The sequence below is a fragment of the Calidris pugnax genome, unplaced genomic scaffold (genome assembly GCF_001431845.1).
Source record: "Calidris pugnax isolate Ruff unplaced genomic scaffold, ASM143184v1 scaffold138, whole genome shotgun sequence".
Taxonomy (NCBI): Eukaryota; Metazoa; Chordata; class Aves; order Charadriiformes; family Scolopacidae; genus Calidris; species Calidris pugnax.
The window spans coordinates 924,688-947,345 of record NW_015090858.1 but is presented as its reverse complement, the minus strand read 5'-3'; the positions used below and the strand labels follow the sequence as shown (position 1 = coordinate 947,345).

General features: G+C 38.6%; 1 protein-coding gene across 1 annotated transcript in view; it reads right to left on the bottom strand.

Annotated features, from left to right (window-relative positions):
* The window catches only part of TXNRD2 (thioredoxin reductase 2), a 28,769-nt gene that overhangs the window by 5,304 nt on the left and 807 nt on the right, over positions 1–22,658 (bottom strand). Inside the window, exons 2-15 of the mRNA XM_014943996.1 lie at positions 22,228–22,293; positions 21,467–21,523; positions 20,476–20,620; positions 20,083–20,157; positions 19,159–19,237; positions 18,169–18,231; positions 17,570–17,640; positions 14,804–14,823; positions 14,327–14,418; positions 12,498–12,672; positions 6,688–6,824; positions 1,309–1,404; positions 982–1,074; positions 281–352 (exon numbers count right to left, since the gene is read on the bottom strand). Coding sequence (XP_014799482.1) covers positions 281–352; positions 982–1,074; positions 1,309–1,404; positions 6,688–6,824; positions 12,498–12,672; positions 14,327–14,418; positions 14,804–14,823; positions 17,570–17,640; positions 18,169–18,231; positions 19,159–19,237; positions 20,083–20,157; positions 20,476–20,620; positions 21,467–21,523; positions 22,228–22,293 — 1,241 coding nt within the window. The remainder of the gene's footprint in view (positions 1–280; positions 353–981; positions 1,075–1,308; positions 1,405–6,687; positions 6,825–12,497; positions 12,673–14,326; positions 14,419–14,803; positions 14,824–17,569; positions 17,641–18,168; positions 18,232–19,158; positions 19,238–20,082; positions 20,158–20,475; positions 20,621–21,466; positions 21,524–22,227; positions 22,294–22,658) is intronic.

Below are 22,658 nucleotides of genomic sequence, written 5' to 3'. Positions count from 1 at the left end.
TCTATAGAATTTGGAATATTTCTGAGGACCTTAAGAGCAGTTCAAAGATCAGCAAAATGTCAGCTTTGAAAAATGCTAATATCGGTAAAGCAATTTCAAGATGCAATAGGATATGTAACAAATATTAAACATTTGAAGTTACACTAGAGAAACAGACTGTCACCAAGAAAATATCTCATCCATCTTGTGAAGTTTTTTTGCCAAAGAGTCCTCCTTAAAGCTGGCTGAACCATATCTCTTGTTTTAACTTAAAAGCAAGTTAAAAGCTCATAACACTCACTTTTATATAGCATTGAGTCGCATCTCTTTCAGCCACTGTAAACTCTAAAGGTTTATAATACGCATGGTAGACCTGGCAGGGAAAACAATAACAATTTGTGTTAGAGTTCTATTATGTCAAAACCTTCCATTTAGTATCATAATGACGACTACTACTACATAATTATAATGTTGTATACAAAAATTGATTTATTTATAGCCTGTTCGTTATTTTAAAGAAAAATACGGAAAGCACAATAAGAGTTTGACACAAACCTTTATTATAGAACCATTAGATTAATAACGAAACTGAAAAAAATTACAATCATGTTACTCAAACCAGCACCCCAAATTAAAAATGTTAGTTTTGTTCCTTTAAGTTTCTCCCAGAAGTTTAACACCCTGTTTACTGACAATAATCCAGGAAGTTTTCCATATCTATAATAACGTAGACTACAAGATAACCCAAACTGTAATTTTTGTATTCTGAATAATAAATGCTTATTTTTTCATTAAGGATTTTGCCCACAGGGTAACAGTTTCCATTGTGACCTGCTGCAATACTTTTGAAGTCCTGAACTTTCCTGAAGACACCAACTCCCTAACTGCAAACATAGTATTTTTGGGGCACCAAAAATTTTGCCTGATACAACAGTGAAACTTCTGTCTTTTCACAGTGCAACTCCAACACGGACTGTAAAATAAAAAAAAATGTTTTCCTACCTCAATATTATCTGACCCATAACTCTGCGCGGCCGCCTCTTCTGACAGTCCAACACATCCGTACTCCAAGGGAGTGAAAACTGTCGTAGGTACCTGCTCGGGAGGAAACACAAAGTGGGTCTGATGAACCAGGGGAAGCTGCTGCCCCACAGACACGGGGGAGACTTGTCCATGACTGAGCAGTGCGGCTCCATCACACACATCTGCTCTGGCTACTGTCAACGCTGCGTTCCAGACGACAAAATGCAATGCCTTTAAAAATTCTTAAGGGAAAAAAAAAAGCATAAGAATTGCTTTTTATTGTTGAAAAACGAAATAACAACTCACATTGTCATAGTCCATCAGTTCTGAAGACTGGCCAAAAAGACGCCGAGCCAGCAGCTTTCCTGCAGCTATTGCTGTGGGTGTTAATTCAGGACGGCCCTAGGAGAGAGCACAAAGCTTTGTTTTAACCAAGAGAAGCAGCATCCAAGGATTTCTCCTGGGACAATGGTCAGAGGAAAGCCAAATCTTTGGAATTCCAGCCTAGTAGCCAGCACTGCAAGTAGAGAGGGCAGTAGTAATTTCTGTCCAAACGTGCTTTTAAGTCTCTGAGTGTAATATGCGTCTTGATGGGGAGGGAAACAAATGCCACGAATGAAGGTCAAAACCTTCTATCTTATCACCTCACCCCTTGAAAAGCAGAGGGTATTCACGTGCCAACCATTCATTTCCCCCTTTCTTTACAGAGTAAGTCATCAAGAAATTTTTCAGATAGTCTTTTTAAAGCAGAAGAAGCTTTTTAAAGCAACAGTGTTTTTATAACATCAGACCTTTTTAAAAAAAAGTGATCTGACACATTTTTACAGAACACAGACACACAAGGTAGTATTTGTAGGCACTATTACTGACTTCTGTGTTGGTTCTGGATCGGAGAAGTGGAACCTATGGGTTGAGCTGGTCCTAGTCTTGGGTTCTGGATTAGAGGGACACAAAAAGGGTTGCTATTGGCAAGTGTGAACTTCCTGCAAGTGAGAAAGGGAACGACAGCAGGACATGACCAAGACACGTTCCAGTTCAAGTCATGAGTCCAAGCTACTTTTTATATCCAACAAGGACTCTGCAGGGTGCCAGAACCCCAGTCCTGAGTGCAGGCACAACACCGCCGGAGCATCGGGACTCCAGGGCTAGTCTTAAGCAAGCTGGAAGTTCTTGCAAATTGAAGTCAGGCATTTGCAAAGGAATTTGTTGAAGTCTGAGGAAGAACAGCCCATGTAAGTTAATAAGATATAACAAACTTCATAAACCTAGTAAAAAACATTATTTAAGAATTTACTCAAGACATGTCATCAAGATGCTTGTCTGAGACAAGGAAAGAGGTCACAAATCTAGAAGAAATGATATGGAGACATAAGAAAAATGTAACTGAAAACCAGGCTTTATAAAACACGTGCAGTTTTGATTCTTACAGGTCCTATCTAGATACAACACTTGTCTCGCTCCTGCAAAGCCCCACTTGGAGGTCGTCATCCAATAAGCCCTCAAAACCAGCCTTCAGCAGAAAATAAGGATTCCCCACCAAACACGTTCAAGTTTTTCACACTTTTTTTCATTATGCTAAAGTTCTTTAGCATTTACTGCAATCCATTCCTCTTTCCCAGCTTATCTGTTCTGAATGTGGCTGGATAGATTTTGTACATGGTATTAGCTATCATTTACTTCAGTGCACATACCAGTATCTGCACATTAATATGCATTATTAATAACCACTTAAAACTTCCATTGCAAAAAACCAAACTGAAACATTATGTCTAACTTTATAACAGAAACTACAATTCTAATTATTAATGAAGACTAATCTATTTTTCCCCATGGCTTACGATAAATCACAAAACTTCAAGTCTACCCCTTTTTTCTGCCTAAGATCCATCAAATTATGGTTTTTCAAATCCAGCATTTTGACTTTCAAGTCTGTAAATGTCATTTACCAGATGAAATTTGCCATTTGTTTTTTCTTATACACATTTGCCTGAAACATGGCTGCCAATCATTTCTGTAGCAGGAAATACAGATGTTGTTTTGGCATTCCAGAAATGAATAGAAGATTGGAACGAGAGATAAAATTGTGAAAGCACTACCATGCATTCCATAAAACCCAACTAATTACTAAAACATCCATGCAGATAAAGCCCAATTTCTCATAAACAATGACTTAAAGACCTTTGTCGGTAAATATTTGAAATGAACATTCACTTTGCAGTCATGTGTAGAACTACTCTGCTGATTATTATGGATACAAATTGTTCATAAGAATCCTCCAATGTATTATACATTTAAACGAGATGGCTCCTAAGAGAGTTTAAAAAGCTTTGAAGTAATGTGTATTTGTTCTAACACAACTCTTTTTGGTCTTATTTCTACTCAAAGCAACATACTGTACATTCCACCTTCTCCACACATCTTTGTTATAACACCCTTTGAAATATGACAGATGTATAGTGGCATGACCATATGATAAACCTCCTTCTGAGAAAACTTCTTTATAGCGTGTGCCATGCTTTTCAACAAGAATACTACTGGAGGAAGAATTTTAACACAGAGAGGTTATATTAGCACTGGGAAAAAAAAATCAAAATAAAATTCCAGCTTGGTCTTCCTCATCCTGGTTACAGAAGATGAAAATGCCTAAATGCAACTTCACCTGTCAGTTGAAAAGAATATTTTGCCAAAGCTTGAAAAACTTTTTTTGAGAGTAGACAAACTGGCTGTAAGGGTTTTTTTTCCCCCCATTCTCTAAATGAACAGCTTGGATAACATTAGGATTCCATTTGCCATACAAGGGTGCAACAAGACACCCATGTACACGGATTTCCCCATTTGTGCCAGCTGGGTACGACTCCCGAATGAATGTCATTCTGAGCACATCAGGAAAGCAGCCTTTCCCCTCTCTCACTCCCTGTCCAGCCAGGGCACTGCCTTAAAAAAAAATAAATAAAAAAAACAGTTCTTGCTATTTGGTAGCAATTTAGTGTCTATTCAGCAGGGTGTGGTAAAGGAGGGAGCAGGAGGGCTTGAGAACTGCTTGCAAAGGTTTGAGCAATAGCACTTCCTCGGAGCAAAAAGACTCTTCCAGGGAGAGAGCAAAGGAAAGAGGAATCGTGAGCAGGAACACTGGAGAAAAAAAAAAAAATCGTATTCCTATAAGCAATATTGGGGATCAGTGATGCTCATTCACAGGAAACAAGATTCCCCTTCCCATGCTCTTGTGGTAGGTCTCTCCCGGAGTATCCCACACCAGGCTCTGTGGTTCTTACCCCAATGCACTTCATTCTTCTGGGTGCATTTGAGATGTGCATCAACACAGAACTTTCTTTTGCTGGTGGTTCCCATGCCAATGAAATTTATTATCTAAATTGATTCTGCTTAAAAATGGACAAAATTAATTTAATTTTCAGATAAAATAAGCTTTGTTGCTTAGCAAGTGGAATTACACGGCTCACATTGTACTGGAGTCAGATAAGATAATGCCAATAATTTCTTCTATCTTTAAACTCTATAAATACATGAGTACTATACTGCGACTTCTTTAATACACTATATTGAGCTCATATGCAGATAAAAGCTTAAGAGAGTATTTCTACAGAGCACTGATTTAACTCTTCAGTTCTTCCCCAGTTGTTCACTGGACACAGCACAGAACTATGTTGCTGTTTTTAACACTTACATTTAAAAGTGCCTATTGAACAACTCCAGTTCAAAAGTCTGCACTAATAAGGACAAAAGCAGGAAAAGGAAATCCAAGTTTTAACAACAAAATGAAAATGACAAATAAATGAAGACATGATTTTTTAGATCCCGAGTAGGAAAGAGGAGAGCATCCTGCCTCCAGCTTCGTATTTCTTAGTTAACTAAATCCTCAAAGGGCAAAAGGCAAAAAAGCACCCAAAAGGAAATTACTTGCCCAAGATAACACTGCAGATTAGCAGCAAAATGAGCAACAGAATCTAGGGCCCTGCCAGCATCGCCTCTAACAACTGCTGCTTGGATGGCATTAAAAAGAGAAGCTTGGAGAGCAGGAGGCCCAAGCGAGGCCTGTACCAGGGACCTGCAGGTGGAGGACACTGTGCAGGGAACAGCCCAGGGCAAGGGGTGACATGGACAGAGGGACCCTGTGTCTGTGTGTGACGTGAGGAGAGAGAGAGAAACTGCCCTAATCTCAGAGCTCCGAGTGACTGGATGGGACTGAGAAGCTGTGGAGAGTAAGGGGGGAAAAAAAAAAAAAAAGGATAAATAGCTGAGCAGGAAAGAGTTTTAACACGGTTTAAAAGGAAACGGCCAGTCATTCGCATGAAGATGGAGACAGACAGGAAGAAACATATGTCTACACAGAGGGGAAGAGGTCGGGAACGGTCAGCAGATTTATGAGATTTAAGTGTCCCTGGCAGTTCCAGAGTCCAGTCAGAAATTTGCAGGGCTATTCCCAAAACATTGTGTAACCTGTTACACCTCTTCAAAAACCCTGAGCATCTGTAGGGTTTATACATTGGGGAGACCTTTAAAACATTTTAAACACAGCAGAATGAGAAATCTTTTAAAGCTCTCCCAAATAATACTACCTATATATGGTCTTTGGATATTGCTACAGTATTTACATTTACCAGACTTTTAAAAAAAGATGCCTTCACTATATCAAAACCAATCTTGATAGGAAGGCATTGCTTGACTCCATTCAGTTCCACAACCAGCGAGAGGACTCTGCACCCTGCAGTGTCCAGCCCCTCCGTTCAACACAGTGCCCACATTTCCCAGGAACAGCTGGTAGTGATGAAAACACCCTCCTGGATGCAACTGGACAGTTAAGGATCCAGACAAACATTATTTTTTATGAAGACAACATATTTGAAGATGGCTAACTTACAAGAGATACTCTGAGCTCTGTAAACTGAGAAATGAGGGACTGAAAGTATTTGAGTACACTTTGATCAAGACAAGACATTCTTGTCACAGATAACTGAAGACTATCAAATAGCAATAGATTAAGGCCACAAAATTCTGGTTTTGCATCTAGAATAAGTAAGTAATTTTGCTAAAGTTATAATGTCCCTTCCCTTAAAAAAAAAACCCAAACGCAAACCAAACCACCTCATGTTCACTTGGCATAATCACTCAGAAATCACGAACAGAAGTCAAATGCATTTAGTATCTACAGGAGTTTTTCTTATTCTAGAGGAAGATACATTTGTCAGAAGCATTTTGTGTCAGGGAGCAGAAATGCTGTCTTGTGACTAGTCTCAATTAAACCCCACAATACTAAAAATGGAATTACAGAACTTTTCTCAGTCATTCCCAGTAAGAGTATTCAGCTCTAGAAGGCAAGAACTGCTTTCACTCAGCATTCGTAAGCAGTATGAAGTCATACGTCTGAAGTGATAAAAACATTATTAGAAAGATAACTGAAGTGATAAAGACATTATTATTAGCCTCTGACCAATGATGCATTCCCTGATAAACATCAGTAATAATCCCTAATGCTGAGATACTTCACAAGATCCACGTGAAGGAAATTACTGACCCAGGTGGTTGGCACAAACACCACAGCTCTGCAAAATGAAAAAGAGCAAAACACCAAGATATATGCTAGAGCATGACGACATCTGGGGACTAGTTATTAGTCAGGAACAAAGTTGGCTTCCTGTTATTGTAAAACAGTTTATGTAGTCTCAGTACCTCTGTTATGTCTCCAATGGCATAAATGTGAGGAACAGAAGTAGCTTCAGCGGCATCAACAATGATCTTTCCAGTTTCAGAATTAGTTTTCACTCCAACTGTCTCCAAATTGAGAGTTTTAGTGTCAGGGGCTCGGCCTTAAGGAAAAAAAAAAAAAAAAAAAAAAAGAAATTAAAGTTAAAACCATTGAAAAACTTCAGCAGTGTTAATTAAAAAAGATGGCATCCCCCACTGGAGGCTTTTAAGAACTTTGTGCCATTTGATAGTCCAGTTCTCATACTGGAAAAGCTGTGAGGGTGGAAAGCAGGGGTAGGAATTTCTTCATGAAAGAAGCTCTATTGCTATTGCCTTTGCTCAGACTGTTTCAGTGAAAGGTATCCTTTAAAAATGCACGGGACAACACCCACTGCAAAAAGTGCAAACTCCACGTGATTTATTGCATGTTCTAAATTCAGTTTCCTAATGTAGCCAACATTAGGAAAGTTTCCTAATGTCACACACATACAATAACTAAGAAACTTCTACATTGAAAATTTCCAATAAACATTAATCCAATGGGACTCGACAGTAACAACAGCCTGTTGTGCACACTTGTGGACAAAAATAATGCTGTTCAACGTTAAACATTCCTGAAGTCCTCTTTTCTTGTTATCTGATACACTTATCTTCAAGCTTTTTTAGTTCCCTCAGCTTGGATGAAAAACTTTATCAACTTTGCTCTCAAGTCCTTAATGCCGAGTTATTTAGCTCAAACTCTGTATTTTAGCTATTTCCGTAGAGTTTAGAAACAGTACTCCTAGAGTGTAGAAACACTATTTAAATGGATTTAAAAATAAAAGAGGCAAATTCTACCAAGCCTAGATTTTATTACAGCTTCCTCCTCCAACAATTTTAAATTATCTCATCTTTAAAAAATATTTTTGTAGTGCTTTCTGCATAGAGTTACCACTTACACCACTAAAGTCTCGATAACATTACACCCAGCTATCTATAAAGCATCTGACAAAGCAATTCCTCACCCAGAAACTGGAATCTTAAATCCTATCTGATTTTTCAAATGTATTTGAAGGTTAATAAGTATAGTGAAATTATCAGGTACTCCCAAAATTTGTAGGGACACACAGGAGCGTATAGAAAAGATTACCTGAATATATCCAAATGAAGGAAATTTTATAACATTGCATCCGTTTTGGAGGCTCTAAATGACTAAGGCTATATCTATATCTACAGCTACATTTATAGGTCTCCTTTGCGTGAGTCACGGTTTTGTGTTTGATGTTAATATAGAGCCATAGCAAAGCAAAACAAAAAGGGAAACGTGTTTTCATTATAAAAACAAGCTCTTTGATGTTAATGTAGGAAATTATTAAACAAAAGGAAAACCTGGCTTGTCAATACAGACCTAATTATATGTAAACATATGATTCACTGCTTTATACATCTGCCATATCGCCAGGCCTCCCAAACAATGTCACATCTGAATGCCTCTGTAAAGACTTCTGTGTATTAATTTCATCTGGTGAAACCAACACTTCCTCTGGGAGCAGTGACTGAAGCTGTCGGCACTTGGCTATCTGTCTGTCTTCCCTCCCGCCGGCCCCGCGGGACGCAGATCTGCTGTTCCCTCTCTGCCCCCGCTCCCCAGGCCTGATGCTATCGGGCAACAAAAATAATAAACCTCCAGGACCTTATCTTGGCTCGGATGTGAAACAACTTCCTACCGTTGTATTTCTTTGTGTATTGAGAGTAAAGCCTGGATATTCTGCAAATGGACAACTAATGGGGTTTTCTAGTTTCCCCTTTTTCCTGCCAGGCAGAGCCAAGAGAAAGCTTAGCACGCAACGGCAGGCACTGCCAGAGGAAAAAAAGAAAAAACTGTCAATAGAGTCATTTAAAGACCCGTGACAACAACAGCTGAGTTTATCAAATCTGCAGGATAACACTTAACCTTTCGATTCCAGTCTATTTTAACATGTGTACAGCTTGGTATTAATAGCTAAGGGTTACAAAAAACCTGTTGCTACTCAAAGAGAAATTTCTCCCTCAACTTTACTGCCTAAATATTATTTCTGAAAGCAAAAATAAAAGTTTAAAAAAACTGAACTGAAGCTTTATTGGCCTTTAGCCCTACGCTGGCTCACCTCCAGAAGCCACTTGCTGATCCTCACCTCAAATTCAGTAGCTCAGGTTCATGACTATCCAATGTGTCTTGGCAAGTTTCAATGTCAAATTAAGGAAATGATGATTTTTCCTGGCATTCACTTACCTGTATTATAGAATCAGTTCTCAGCATTTCTCACTAATATTGGATCAGAAGGACATTTGTTTCATACTGTAACTCCTAAGTTTTTTACATTTACAGCCTCAAAAATGCATGAGTTTATGGCTTATTTCCAAAATCCAGAGGGCAATACAAAACCATACCAAATCCTAGCAGGCACGCAACACGGAGATGGCCCCAGCCCCTAAAGCCAACACGTGTTTTGTTTGAAGGTGTCCCCTGCCCTGAAACTGCCACAGAACAAGGAATGTTTGACTGCATAAGACACTAGATTTAGCTTTTATTCAAACCAGTGAAAAAAAAAAAAAAATCTGAAAGCAAAAATAAAAGTTTATAATCTGACCCTTAAAAAGGTTACCTGACTCCTGCACTTTTAATACCACATCATAATCTCATCTTTAATAGACCCACACAATAACCACACAGCTGTGAAAACCATCCAGACCCCCTGCTCTCAGGACCTGCCCCCATTTGCTTCTGTAAGATACTATGCCAGACAACTAGAAGAAATGTGCCAATTCTAATCTGACCCTTAAAAAGGTTACCTGACTCCTGCACTTTTAATACCACATCATAATCTCATCTTTAATAGACCCACACAATAACCACACAGCTGTGAAAACCATCCAGACCCCCTGCTCTCAGGACCTGCCCCCATTTGCTTCTCACTTTTACCAAAAAAAAAAAAAAAAAAAATCAAAAGCTGTTTTTTCTTTTACATCTAACAACATGGTTTCCTATGGGGGCTGCCACAGACACGTGCCAGGCTGGTTATATGGTGACATGGCAATCCTAGACTTTTATGGGTGAACAGAACCTGTATTCTGTAGAAAATGTCAGAGTAATTATACTGGTTTAATGAAATTACTTTGGAGCATCTTCTACCATTTTTTTTATTTATTTAAAGCACCCATCAGGTAAAGGCCATCACCTATAACTCAAATAGCACCTTACAGTTCTGAATCCCAAACGTTTTCTCACATGCAGACGAGAGGCATAGTCCACCATCTAACTTCTCCTCAACACAAGGAAGTGGGTTTTGTAGTTATAAGCTGGTAAAACAAGTAGCATAAAATAAGTGTTACACTCAAAGTTTATGGGTGGGTTAAACAAAAGAAGGAAAAAGTACCATCCAGGCCTCTTTCAATGCAGACAAATTACTAGCACGTTAAAAATTGCCCTGTTGAATAAAGTCTGACTGAATGTCATTAAAACTAGATATTGGGGAAAAAACCTAGAAGTACTGGCTGATGTAATGGGAATGACAATTTTCATTAGGACTGCAGAAACCCCAGCTTACCAAGACAGTAATAAATTAAAATTAATGAGAAAGAGACATGGGAAGTTCAGAACAAAGACCCAGCACCCCAACAAACCACATCACATTAGCACTAACAGTTGTCTGAGATCAAAAAAGGTGCATTATTTTTCACTGAATAGTTCAAAGGTTAAAAACTAGATGGGAAGATTTGGTTTGCCAAGACAGCTCTAAAGCCCATCCCCATTTTTATAGGGGCTGGCAGAGATATGCTCACAGGAGATCACAGCAGTGTTTTACCATATGGGACTTTTCAAAGAAAATCTCCAAACAAAATTTCTGTTTTCTTAGTTAATCCAAACCGATTTGGTCGTAAGACTTGAAGAAAACTACTATAAAAATAAAAGTTACGTACTTAACCCCTTCTTGCTATTGAACAGTGAGGATCTTACTTTACTGCAGTACAAAATAAATGTGCCAAGTGCCCAGCCTGACACAAAGGCCAATGTCCTTGATTGCCCGTGATGTGCAACACCTGATACCTGCTCAGCTTTACACCCAGCTAATGTTGCAATTCCTTTTCACAGCAAAGATGGTATTATTTCTAAGACACAGTGGCTTTCCTCTAAGCTTATGAATGCAAAGGAACTTGAGAATAATTGTTCCAATGCTCTCTTGAGAGATAAAACTATTTTTCTAAAGCCAAATTCAAACTCTGCTGCTGGTCATTGCTCTTTCTGTTGACAGTTGGAAAGCACATTACCTGCTCTCTCTGTCACACCAATCCCTGGGTATGTTCGAAACACTTGCTTAGTTTACAAAGTATGAGATATTAATGAGATTTTTTTTTTTTTCCTCACATACTTTGACTTTTTCAAAAAAGCTGCTAGGAAAGCAAAGGGTGCATTGGCCCTGCTTTTATTGGCTTATCCATACAAACAGAAAATGACACATTGCAAAAGACCAAAAAAACCTCTCCACAGAAACACAATGTACATTTTTTTCTCAAAGCACCTACATTAAGAGATAATACTGTAGCCTACCAAGCTCTAATTGTGTCCCACTGTCAGTAAATATTTTTAACATTTGTCATAAAATCCTATTAAAATTCCACAATGCGCTTAAAAAATTTAAGGCTATATCTACTATAATTCAGGCTACGATTAGTTAACAATAGCGGCTGCCTTTTAAGCAGCTCCACAAGCTGCCTTTCTTCAATCAGTATTGGAACTGGCACATCTGCTGGCAGGAAATCCTCAGCACCACCGAGTTTCCCAGCCCATTATCTGAGACACCTGGTGCGGGTGTGTTGATACAGAGCGAAACAATGAATCATATGGACTGCACATCAATTAACCAGCTTTGGCTGTTAATGTGTTTAATCCTTCAGGGTGGAGGGCCAATTTGGACACTAAAAAAAAAAAAAAAAGTCAACACAAGAAACCCCAAACCCTCAAACTATTCAGTTTGCAGTTTCTAAATATGGACTGTAACTCTATCTATGACAAAAGTTATAATACATGTAGTTCCTCTGTATCAAAATAGTGAGTGGAATCACATTACAACTGAGCTGCAATAGAGTATCATGCAACCTGATTCCATTATAATTAACACTAAACCAGGACTTTTTTTTCATATTATTTGAATTTAATAGCTATTTTTTCCATCCCTGACAAAAGTAAACAAAATGACTTGACATTTTGCAGGTGTGACTGCACCTCAGCATACAGCTACCAGAAAGCCTGAGAAAAATCAGACACAGCATTTAGAAACCCACTTTTTGGAAACATTTTCATCTCACCTCATGAATATTATTCTACAGTTTTCAGGGCTTTAAACTGCAGCACAGTTTAGAACAGTTCCTAGAAGAAATGGTAGCCCCTTGAACAGAATAAATGGGAACTTGCAGAGAACAGCTTCATGCTTAAGTCAGGCGTGGAGTCAGAGAACACGACCTGCAGCACAGAGGCTGCTGGAATTCACACTCTCATCCTCTAGTACACATGAGGTCTCCCATTTATTGCAGCTCATGCAAAAATAGTTACCACAGATTTCTTCCATTCGCTGCAACTTTTATGTGTTTTTAGACTAAAAGTGAACACATCAGGCATGCAAGAAATTAATTAAAAAAAAATAAAATCACTGTTTAGGTAACTAAACTTTAATGTCATGTAAAAAAGAGGGAGCTGTTTGGCCCATACAACATGATGAGGCGACTTCAGTTTCAGAATGGAAAGCATTGAAAATAAATGTTAAGATAATCAAGTTTACCTACTGCCCACATCACTGTGTCAAAGGAATCTGTTTCTTCGGTGCCCAGGTCAGTATTTTTCCAGGTGACTTGCAATCTGTTGCTCTCCAATTTTTCAACTTTAGTTGGGAAACATTGCTTTAAAAATTTTGTGCCATAAGATTCCATGTGCTCAGTTACTAAAGATGCCATTTGCTGTTGAGTAGGGGAAAAAATATTGTTTATTCTTAGAGATACAACCTTTTAAACACAAAGCCCTCCTTCAGCTACCCTCATGAACATCCAGTAAATAGACTGAGCATTTCAAACATTCTTTGTCACTTAGTTATTATGCATTCTCAACACAGGATAATTTATTAATCCACTATGACCTGCAACTCCACTCCAAGGACCTTTGACATCTGAATATTCAAATTATTTTTAAAAATGTAAAATAGCATGTGAATAAAACAGTTGCTTTTAAATAATTTGTTGCTTATACAAAAATAGCATCTAGAGTATATTCAATTTAACAATACCATAATTAGCATTTTCTGGCAGCTTGATGAGAATTAAATACTTTCACAAAGCTAAGGAAGAAAAATATTTCCCTTTGCCACGACACCTGCCATTTCTCTGCAATGACTGAATTGCTAAGGTTTCCTGGAAAGTTCTACTACAAAAAGGAAATAATGCTTTTGTCTTAAGAGCCTGTTTGAAATAACGCCACACCACAGCTGAGGAGTGAAGTGTCACACTGACAGGTTTATCTAAAGATGTCATTGCACTTGACTGCTGTGATTCTGGTTGCATTTTGTCAAAGAACACGTTTATCACTTAAAGGAAAATATCACAAAACCACGCACATAGAACAACTACACGCAAGCTCTTGGCTTACAAAACTTTCTGTAATATAAAGGCACCAGCAGGGTTATATCTCTTCAGAAACACAACAGCTCACTAACCAGTTTCCATCAGACTCGATGTGGCTACAGGCTAAATATAATTATTTTCTCTTTATATTATCTTTACGATATTTATCTTTATTATTATCTTTTGAAGTGTCCACTGCAGTCTCCCTGCCTACAAAGGATCAAGCTCTGGGAGAAAGCCATACTGTTTTATGCTTTATGGAGTGCCACACACAGCCTCTGTGCTCCACTCCCTGCTGCTCAGGGCTCCAGCTGCTACAGATGTGGAGCTCTTCAGCGGCGGGTGCGAAGCCTGAGGCACGATCTTGACCACTCACACTTTCAAATAAAGCTCCTCAAAATCTTTCCCAATTTGAAACCTAGCTTTTTCTCTTTACATTTCCCTGCCTGGACAGTTTTGCTTTTCATTTTCTCCACCTTAGGTTTGATAGCTCCACTGAAATCAGTATATAATTTTTTTAACCTAGTTATAACTGCCACTGTTGTGAAAGTGGTAAGGTTAAGATTTCTGATTCCTATAAACTTTCAGCTTAGTAATTTATTTATATTCATCAGAATGAACTTCACATTGAACTTTTTCACATTAAGTCAAATAATTTATTTTAAAAATAATTCTAACTCATAGACAGAAATGCAGGAGTACTTCAGAGACAGTCTAAAGTTTTTAGCAGTGGCATAAATCCCTGTCCTGCTTCCTAACCTTTCCAATCTTGTTTTCAATTAAGTAGGAGGGAAAAAAAGATTTACTTTTCTGATACGGTATCAAGAGATATGATAGGAAAACTAGAGCTAGTATTTATTTAATTTCTTTTTAGAAAGCACATGCTAGGAAACCTTTGGAGAAGCCCAAACCACTTTTTCTTTAGGAGACAAAAGTAATCAAATACACCTTAAAATATATTTGATATATAAGGAAATGCAAGATACTCCACACTCACCTGATCAAAGCCACGAAGCGGGATACTTCTCATCATGACTGTAGTGTCCAACCCAATGCCTGTCAGAAAACCAGCACACTCAAGTGAAACATCTGGTGAAGAATCAGTTAAGGAAATACAAACAATAACTCCAGATAAATGCAATTTAAAAGAGCATCATACCAGCAGGCTTTTTACCTAATCATATCAAGTTCTCCTCACACAGACAACATCTTTATCTTGCTTTTGTTGCATAAGATAAAACTCCAAAGCCTTAGAATATTTTCCTCATAGATAACATTGCTTTTAAGATCCTGAGAATTTATCCTCAGCTGACCTTAACTCCCATGATGCTACTGCACAGAAAACTATCACTATTTATTACCAACCCAACTACAGGGCTCGAGCAAAGGAATTCTGAAAACTGAGCTTTCATAGGGAAGACAGTGATGCTGCTTATAATCACAAATCATCACAGCTTTTTTTTTTAAAGGATACAGCTGGCTCCAACAACCAACCTGTTACATAAAAAGAAAAAAAGAATAAAGCAGTCAAATGAGCTTGTGCTTATTTCTACACAACCACAAAATGATTTTCTCAAGCATGTGTAGTTACAAAATTACAGGTTTGAGAAGTGGATCCGATGTTGTTAGACGGGCAGAAAGAGTGTGGCTTGTCAACTCCACCAACACCACTGTAACATGTGGCTTATTTTATTAACAGGATAAAAACAAGAACAAGCTTGTAAGACATAAGGGATTGTTTTCATAGTGTTAAAGAGACATTTAAGCACATACTCCAGAAGACAAAGCGAAGAAAGATGTTAAGAACTCAGAGAAACTAATCACAGAAAATGAAAATATTTTCTATGTGAACGTGTATGGCAACTAAACCCAAGTGTCAGAGACACGGTGGAGCTCTGCAGACAGCAAATTTGGCTTCTCTTTTTGGCCCTGCCACTGACCAGCCACATACCCCTGGGAAAGGTATTCTTCCCCAATACTGCAAGAGAAAAGCAAGTCAAATGCTCAGAAAGCTCTTCACACAGTCTGTCCTATACTGAGAGAGCAGAGCAAAAATAGCCAGTGAAACACTGGCTGCTGGCCTGTGCCTCACCCTAAACCACTCTGTGCCATCTCCCCTTTCTAACAGAGATCCCTCAGAACCTCTGAGAAGCGCAGACACAGGGGCTGCTGCTCCCAAAGCCCCAGGGATTGCAGAGTCAGTACAACACGTGTTTTCTCACAAAAGACCCTAGATAACATCTATCCATCCCATAATAGAAACATACAGCTTCTGAAGGTGTACAGAGAACAGGTTGCGCTACAGAGATTAAAATCTGCTAGTCTGGGGTTTATGTTTGGCAAACAATTTAACACAGTGGGAAATGATGTTTCCAGCATTAGGGCATCCCATTCACCTGGGAACGGATGGTCAGCCCCTCTGTTAGAGGGAGCTCCTGGGAAGGGCTGCAAAAAGCCACACTCAGCCCAGAAAGGAACATCTACTGGAGATTCACAGGGAATAGAATGAGAATATCTGCAATTTTGGCATATGTTTGCTCCTCTTTTTCATTAGATAGAAAATAGATGCCAGCTGGCACTCGTTCATAGTATCAGCAGCACATCATTCACAATTTCTTCTACAAACTAGAGGGTTCCTGGCCATTGTCAGTGTCTAATAGAAAACTTAAGAAACCAGAACCAAACCTCCTTCCCACCTGCTCAATCTCTCACTCATTCTGAACATATTTAAAGGCATCTTTCCTAATTCACCCTGCCAAAACCCTTCATCTCAGTAGTGAGAACTTCTTCGTACTGTTTGTATATCTAAGGGACTTTTAAGTTGGTTAACCGTTTGCTTTTGCTTTTTCTTTTTTTAAAAAATATGAATAACTGCAGGACTGACAGTTCTATAACCCCCAGGCATGTAATTTGTAGCTGAGATATGTACACTTGGAGAGGGAGAAAAGAAAGAGTAAGTACAACACAGCTCAGACTAAAAACAAAAGGTGTTAAACTGAACCTTGGGAATATTTATAATAGAAACAAACCCAACAGAAACAAACCTTTAACAACTCCCTCCTTCATTTGCTAGGACACAGCCTGATAAAGCACAGAAATGCTACTGTAGCCCCTGCAGGCTTATTTTGACTAAATCTCAGGAATGCAACATATAAACACTAGACTCCCACATTACACTGTTACAACTTGCATTAGCAGCAACTGGACAAAAGCCACATTTTCAGAGAAACATCATACAGGGAAAAATCTTATGTTTAGGTTTTTTGATGGGTTGGTGTTGTTGGGTTTTATTTCTTTTTGGCTTTTTTTTTTTTAAAAAAAAAACTTCCTTCCATAAATCATACACCTCAAAATTCAAGAGGTGACTGATGTATTGCAAACAACAGCAAATTTACTTTCCTTTTTAAACTGTACCAAGGAGCCTTGTTTATGTGTTTGATGCTTAGCTAAACACACTGCATTTTTTATATTAGAAAGTCACAGCTACGAATGGCAGCTCTGTCTTCTTTCAAACACCAGGACTATAGTTTCAAGTCTCTTTTTCTTATATATACACTTTGCTGCTTCTAGAATTGCTCAAACGCAAAAAGACAAAAAAATAGTATTATATGACTTTCATACTAGCAAATGTGCATTTTCTATCAGAGTTCTTTGCATCCAATTGCTCTGTAGAGCAATGTGGACTCAGAATCTTACAGTGCTGTAACAAAGACAATGGCATTTTACTATTCCCATTAAAAACATTTTTTTGTATTTCAGTTAAAAAATAGCTCCCAAAGAATAAGAAAATGCAAAAGTGACCCAAGTGTCTCATCATATTTTGTTATCAGAACTGTCACCACTTAAGAGAACATGAAATTATGTTGGAGTTTCTTTCCTAATTGAAGAGCAATTTCACCTCCACCCCCAGCAAACGCAGCCTTCGTGTAAGTGTATGCTGCCCTCTTGTGACAGCCGTCTGTAATGGCTCCAGCAACCAAGTCTCCTTCACCTAAGATGGTGAAAATTCACATTCAATTTGATTTTAGAAGGGAATTTCATAAAAGAGAGGGGAAGAAATTAATTAGTTGCTAATGAAGGTTGGTAGTGTGATGTTGATGCATAGCAAAACAAATTCTCAGAAGAAAAACAGAAGGACATAGAAACTGGTGTATGAAAGACAATTTTGAATGTTTTTCACCTTGCCATAAAGAAAAGTACAAATGCCAGCATCTATTAAAGCCACAGTAAGGTAACTTACGTTTTTCCAGGAGATTCTTTTAACCAGAACAGATCATCACTTGTGATTCCATACTCCAGTGCACCTGCAATCTGTTATCACACAGGTTGAGATCTCGAACCTACAATCCAAGTCCTGGCAGCAAAAAAACCCCTAATTGCAACTTAGGCTTCGTTAGCTGAAGTACAGCCAGTAAGTCAAGGGAATTATGTCTCTGGGGTTGCCCAGGTATGTCGTCCATTCTTCCTCCTTCAAGATTTTAAAAACCTGGCTGCAAAAAAGCCCCGAGCAACATGCTCTGAGCTCCCAGCTGACTCCCAGCTGACCACCCCCTCCTCCAGCAGGAGGCTGAACCACACCACCTCTAGAGATCCCTTCCAATGGGAGTTATCCCACAGCTCCAAGCAACACCAACTTCATGAATTGATGACATTTGTTTCCTATGGAAACGTTTTTTCTGAAATGCTTGTACTTCATATCAAAGATAATTTTTCACATGACAAAAGTACAAACACCTCTCTTGTGTTACTTTATTTCTTGTGTTACATTTTTATCCTCCTAACATCCATCATTATCTGCCACAAAACCAGAAAAGTTGTTAGATGGCCAGTGTAACTTACGTGTGTAGGATATTTTGGTCTTCCTCCAGTAGCAATGACAATATTTTCTGCAGTAACAATAGTCTACAAACAAAAATACAAAATCACAGTCAAGCATTACATGCAGGACTTTCTCCCACACATTCTCTATCCATTTTTGTTTTAATATTAAGCTTACAACTGTTCCGATATTGGACAAGGTTCTGATGACTACTTGGAAGCAACAGCTGTTCACAAATGGCAGCTTTTTAAAATCAATTTTTGCTTAGGACAAAACACCCAGAGATCACAGCAAGAGAATTCTGTCTCTAGGGTCTGGAGTTAAGCTACCTGGAAAGTGGCATGTTTTTAGAAAGTGCTAGGCACCTACCCCCAAAAACTTTTGCTCTCTCAAGCTGACATTTACCAGTAATTACACTTACCCTCAAGAAGGGTAAAAAAGCAATTATAATTACCCTCAAAAAGGTGTTAAAAATGCATGTTCAGTCTCTTCCTAAATACACAGAAATGGCCACCATTCTGTTACGTGCCCCAACTGCTTAAAGCTGTGAATTCAGTGTAATTGCCCCCTACACACAATCTGTATTAGAAAGCTAATCACCTTCAGGATTCATTTGAAGGAGGAAAACATCTCAGACTGATCTAATTCTCGGAGCAATAAGGAGATTGTGGTCCTCTTTAGTAAGTAAGTAAGATCTGTAAGCATTTATCAAAGCAATATGACTCTGACACACAAAAAAAAATTAATTTTTTTGTCTCAGCATTTCCATCAGCAGAGAAAAGATAAATGGCATCTAACTGCCAGGTGAGAGGCGAGGGACTCAGTAGGCAACAGTCAAGTTCACAAACACCTTCTCTAGGTGGAAAAATGCAAATATCCCTCACCAATACTGAATAACTAAAGCAAGTTGCAAAATTACAGTCTAGCTCACAGTTGACCTGAAAACAAACACATGAAGACCTGGAATGTTTGAAGTGAATGACACTGCAGAAGTCAGCAGAGCAGCTCACCTCTTTACCTGCTTTTGTTAAACCACGGATGGTGTGTGGATCAGAAAAGCTCCCTTTCATGTTGAAATATTTCACCTTCCTGTTTAGAAGAAAACAGCAACATAAACACACACTTAGTGAAGAATAGGGAAGAAATACAATCAGCTACTTTTTCCATGTCTGAAGTGCTAAAAAGGACAGCAAGCAGGCATAGAACAGTAAAAGCAAGACAGCATCTCATTTCATAGGATTGTTTGCAGCTCGGTCACATAATTTAAGTCACTTAATTCTCGTGTCAGAGTTAACTCCTCTGTACAGCAGAGTACCTGACCTTGTAACAGGCTCTGGGATCAGGCTATTGACCTCCTCAAATAATACATTTTCCACTGGTCAGAGTAATGGTACAGACTGTAATAGTAATGCTAATACAGTGCTCATTTGAGAGCATACAAAAACGACTCAGCAGGAGTCAGAAGACTAGTACCTGTCAAATTATCTATTAATATAGTTTCTCTATAAAATGAACCGCATGCGGAAAAATTTGGAATGATTTCTGCACTATAAGCAAAAAAATCAGCTGCTCTAGTATAGTGTTATCTGTGGGCTTGTAGGGCATCTAAATTTTTGTTGGACTAGAAACCCTAGCTACTTCATATTAATACAAAACCTTTCCAGATTAAAGAAAGCATTCCCTGGTCACTACATTGTTTGAAAGCTTTCATGTGTGGTCACTTTCAACCACTATTTCCCAGAAAAGAAAAGGAAGGAGGAGAAAACAACCCAAATCACTGACCTTAGCGAGGGCACTTACAGTCCTGAGCAGAAAGGACTTAGAAATTGAAAATACTAGCTCTAATGAGAAATTCCAAAGGCAGTTCAGCAATTCTACAAGAAGAGCAGCTCCTGGACTATGGGAAGAAAGATGAACTTCAAAGTCTCACTTACTTGTCTTGTAGTTGCACTCTGTGACCCCAGTTCAAGGATTTCACATAATTCTGAACAGCCTGGGCCATCACAGACCTATCACAAAACAAGAACCTGAGCATGAAGCCATCACACTACAAATTCAGATTATGCAACTCAAAGATACACGCAATTGCTAAAAATTAGGAATGTTCTACAGTACTTTTTTTAAAATAAAAATAAATTATCAAGTTCAAATCAACGTAATATCTGCTCTGATAAACCAGTAAATACAGTTCTGTGTTCTAAACAAGGAGCAGTCTGAAAAGCTTCGTGCAAAATTCACTTCTGTAACTGTCCCTAAGTAAGCATCAACTGGGAAAGGCTGTCACACGTTTGCAGCACACAGGAGGGGACACGGGCAATGATCTTTACCAGGTATGATGAACAGGTTGGGATATATTCCAGCCATAGCGTTGGGCATCTTTAAGGGCACTCCCTAAAAGGGCTGCTTGATGCATAAGCTTTTTAGGAATGCAGCCAACATTCACACACGTTCCACCAACTCCCCATGTGGTTCCTTGGGAAAAAAAAAAAAAAAAAGAAAAAAAGAGAGAGAGCACTATCTCCCTAGGTTTATAATGTCTAGTTTTTAATCCTATAATTAGCATTGCAGTGGCTTATCCTGGTAGCATGAGATATTCAAAGTTATCAGCTTTGCCACCCAAATTAGAACTCTTAGCCTCTCCCAGTTCAAACTCGCCCCCAACCCCCCCCTGGTGTTCTTTGGAAAAAAAAAAAAAAAAAAGTAAGAAAAAAAAAAGTAAATGTATCAGATTAGTGTAACAATGCAACTGGGTTACTTAGAGAATTAGGTTGTTCATGCAATTAGTTAAAAACTTTTGAAACAACACACCGTTCACTATTTCCTACAGATCAGTTTCTAACTCTGCTTAGCTCATTTTGATAAAAAACATCTCTATATACTTTCTTTCTAAAATTCAAATCATCTCAAGATGTTTCTCCAAGCTGTGACTATCCAGTTACTTCACGTTCACATTTATTTGCACTTGCAAATCTTATTTTACATATTGTACATGAAGATGTACATGTACAGCATGATGCGATTCGTAATTTTTAGAAATTGTAAATGATATTTTGACAGAGACAATATTCTCACATATTTAAGTCCAAAGTCTATGAGAAACAGCAGCATCAAACACTGCTAACAACCTTTGTGTGCAGGGGGGACCGGGGAGAGCTGGGACATCACAGGGGGAATACGGCAACCTGGGTTTATGGACTTCTACTACGAGCAAAGGAGGCAGTGGGGCTTTGGCCACTTTGCTGCCTGGAGCAATCTGCTCTCCTGGGCAACCGTTTCATACACATGTCCAAATATTAGCCTAATATTTCTCTTCCATACCTTGTGGAGAGGGATCCACATAATCCAGAACAGCCACTTTCCTCCCAAACTGAGCAGCTTTAAACAAAAAGCAAGATAAAGTATTTAGAGGAGGGAGAAACACACACACCTAAGCATTTTTAGTAGCACGGGTATAGACAAAGAGTTCAGGAGCTGACAGCTGGTGGTTTTTACTGTCTAACTCCAGAGGCCAGTCTAGGGACCCAGGCTGCCTTTGCAGTCAGCAGATTCTCCAGAAGGCACTTAATAACCCAGACAAGAGTCTCCAGCTTCCACCGACCCTAAAAATGCAGTTTGACCCAAAATGAGATGTTTTAGAGGCTTGTGGGTTGTTGAGCACATTATATTGAGGTGCAAAGGGGCAATGTTCTCTGTAGCAGTTACACAGTCTGGGAAACAGTCTGAAGGGACTGTTGTTTTAACACATAAATAAACAGTATAATTTAAAAAATACAGTACATATGAAGACACTCAGAGTATTTTACAATAACAGTGAAATAAAAGCTTATTAAATTTTCCCCTGACAAAAGAAGAAATATTTTTTAAAAGGTGAATAGGAAAGCCAAACAAGATCACTCCACCTGAGGGTGTGAACTAATTTGCAGATACTGTATGGAGCCAAGTTAATGATTTATGTGCAGGGACTAAAGTGTACTATATTTCTTACAAAGCTTTAGTATTATCAGTAACACTTTGGTCAGTTTCCATAAACACCACTTAAGCTAAACTAAAACTTTTGTCAGTGATTTATACATACCAACCTTCTTTTGCACAAGCAAGGCCTCCAGACCCTCCACCAATCACCAGAAGATCATACTCGTTCTTTCCTGTGAAGAGGCCGTGAAAGAAGAAGGAAAAGAAACAGGCAAGAAAGATGGAAGAGGTATGTAAGAAGGAAATAGCAAAAAGTACACTATTTTTTTTACAATTGATTATTGCTGATTTGGGTTTTCTTTACTTTATTAGAGCAGTGTGTTTTTTCAGTGTCCTGAAGTATTCTCCAAAAATCATCAAACTAGACTTGTGAACGGAACACAGAAAATAAAGCAATCCAGAGGATGTGAGGAATTAGATCGGATTTTTACACAATGTCCCAAGAAGCTCTTTCCGCATGATGAGGCAGCTGAAACTGGGCTCCAGCACACGGCTCCTGCCTCTGCCTTACAACAGCAAGTTCTGCACAGATTTTTTA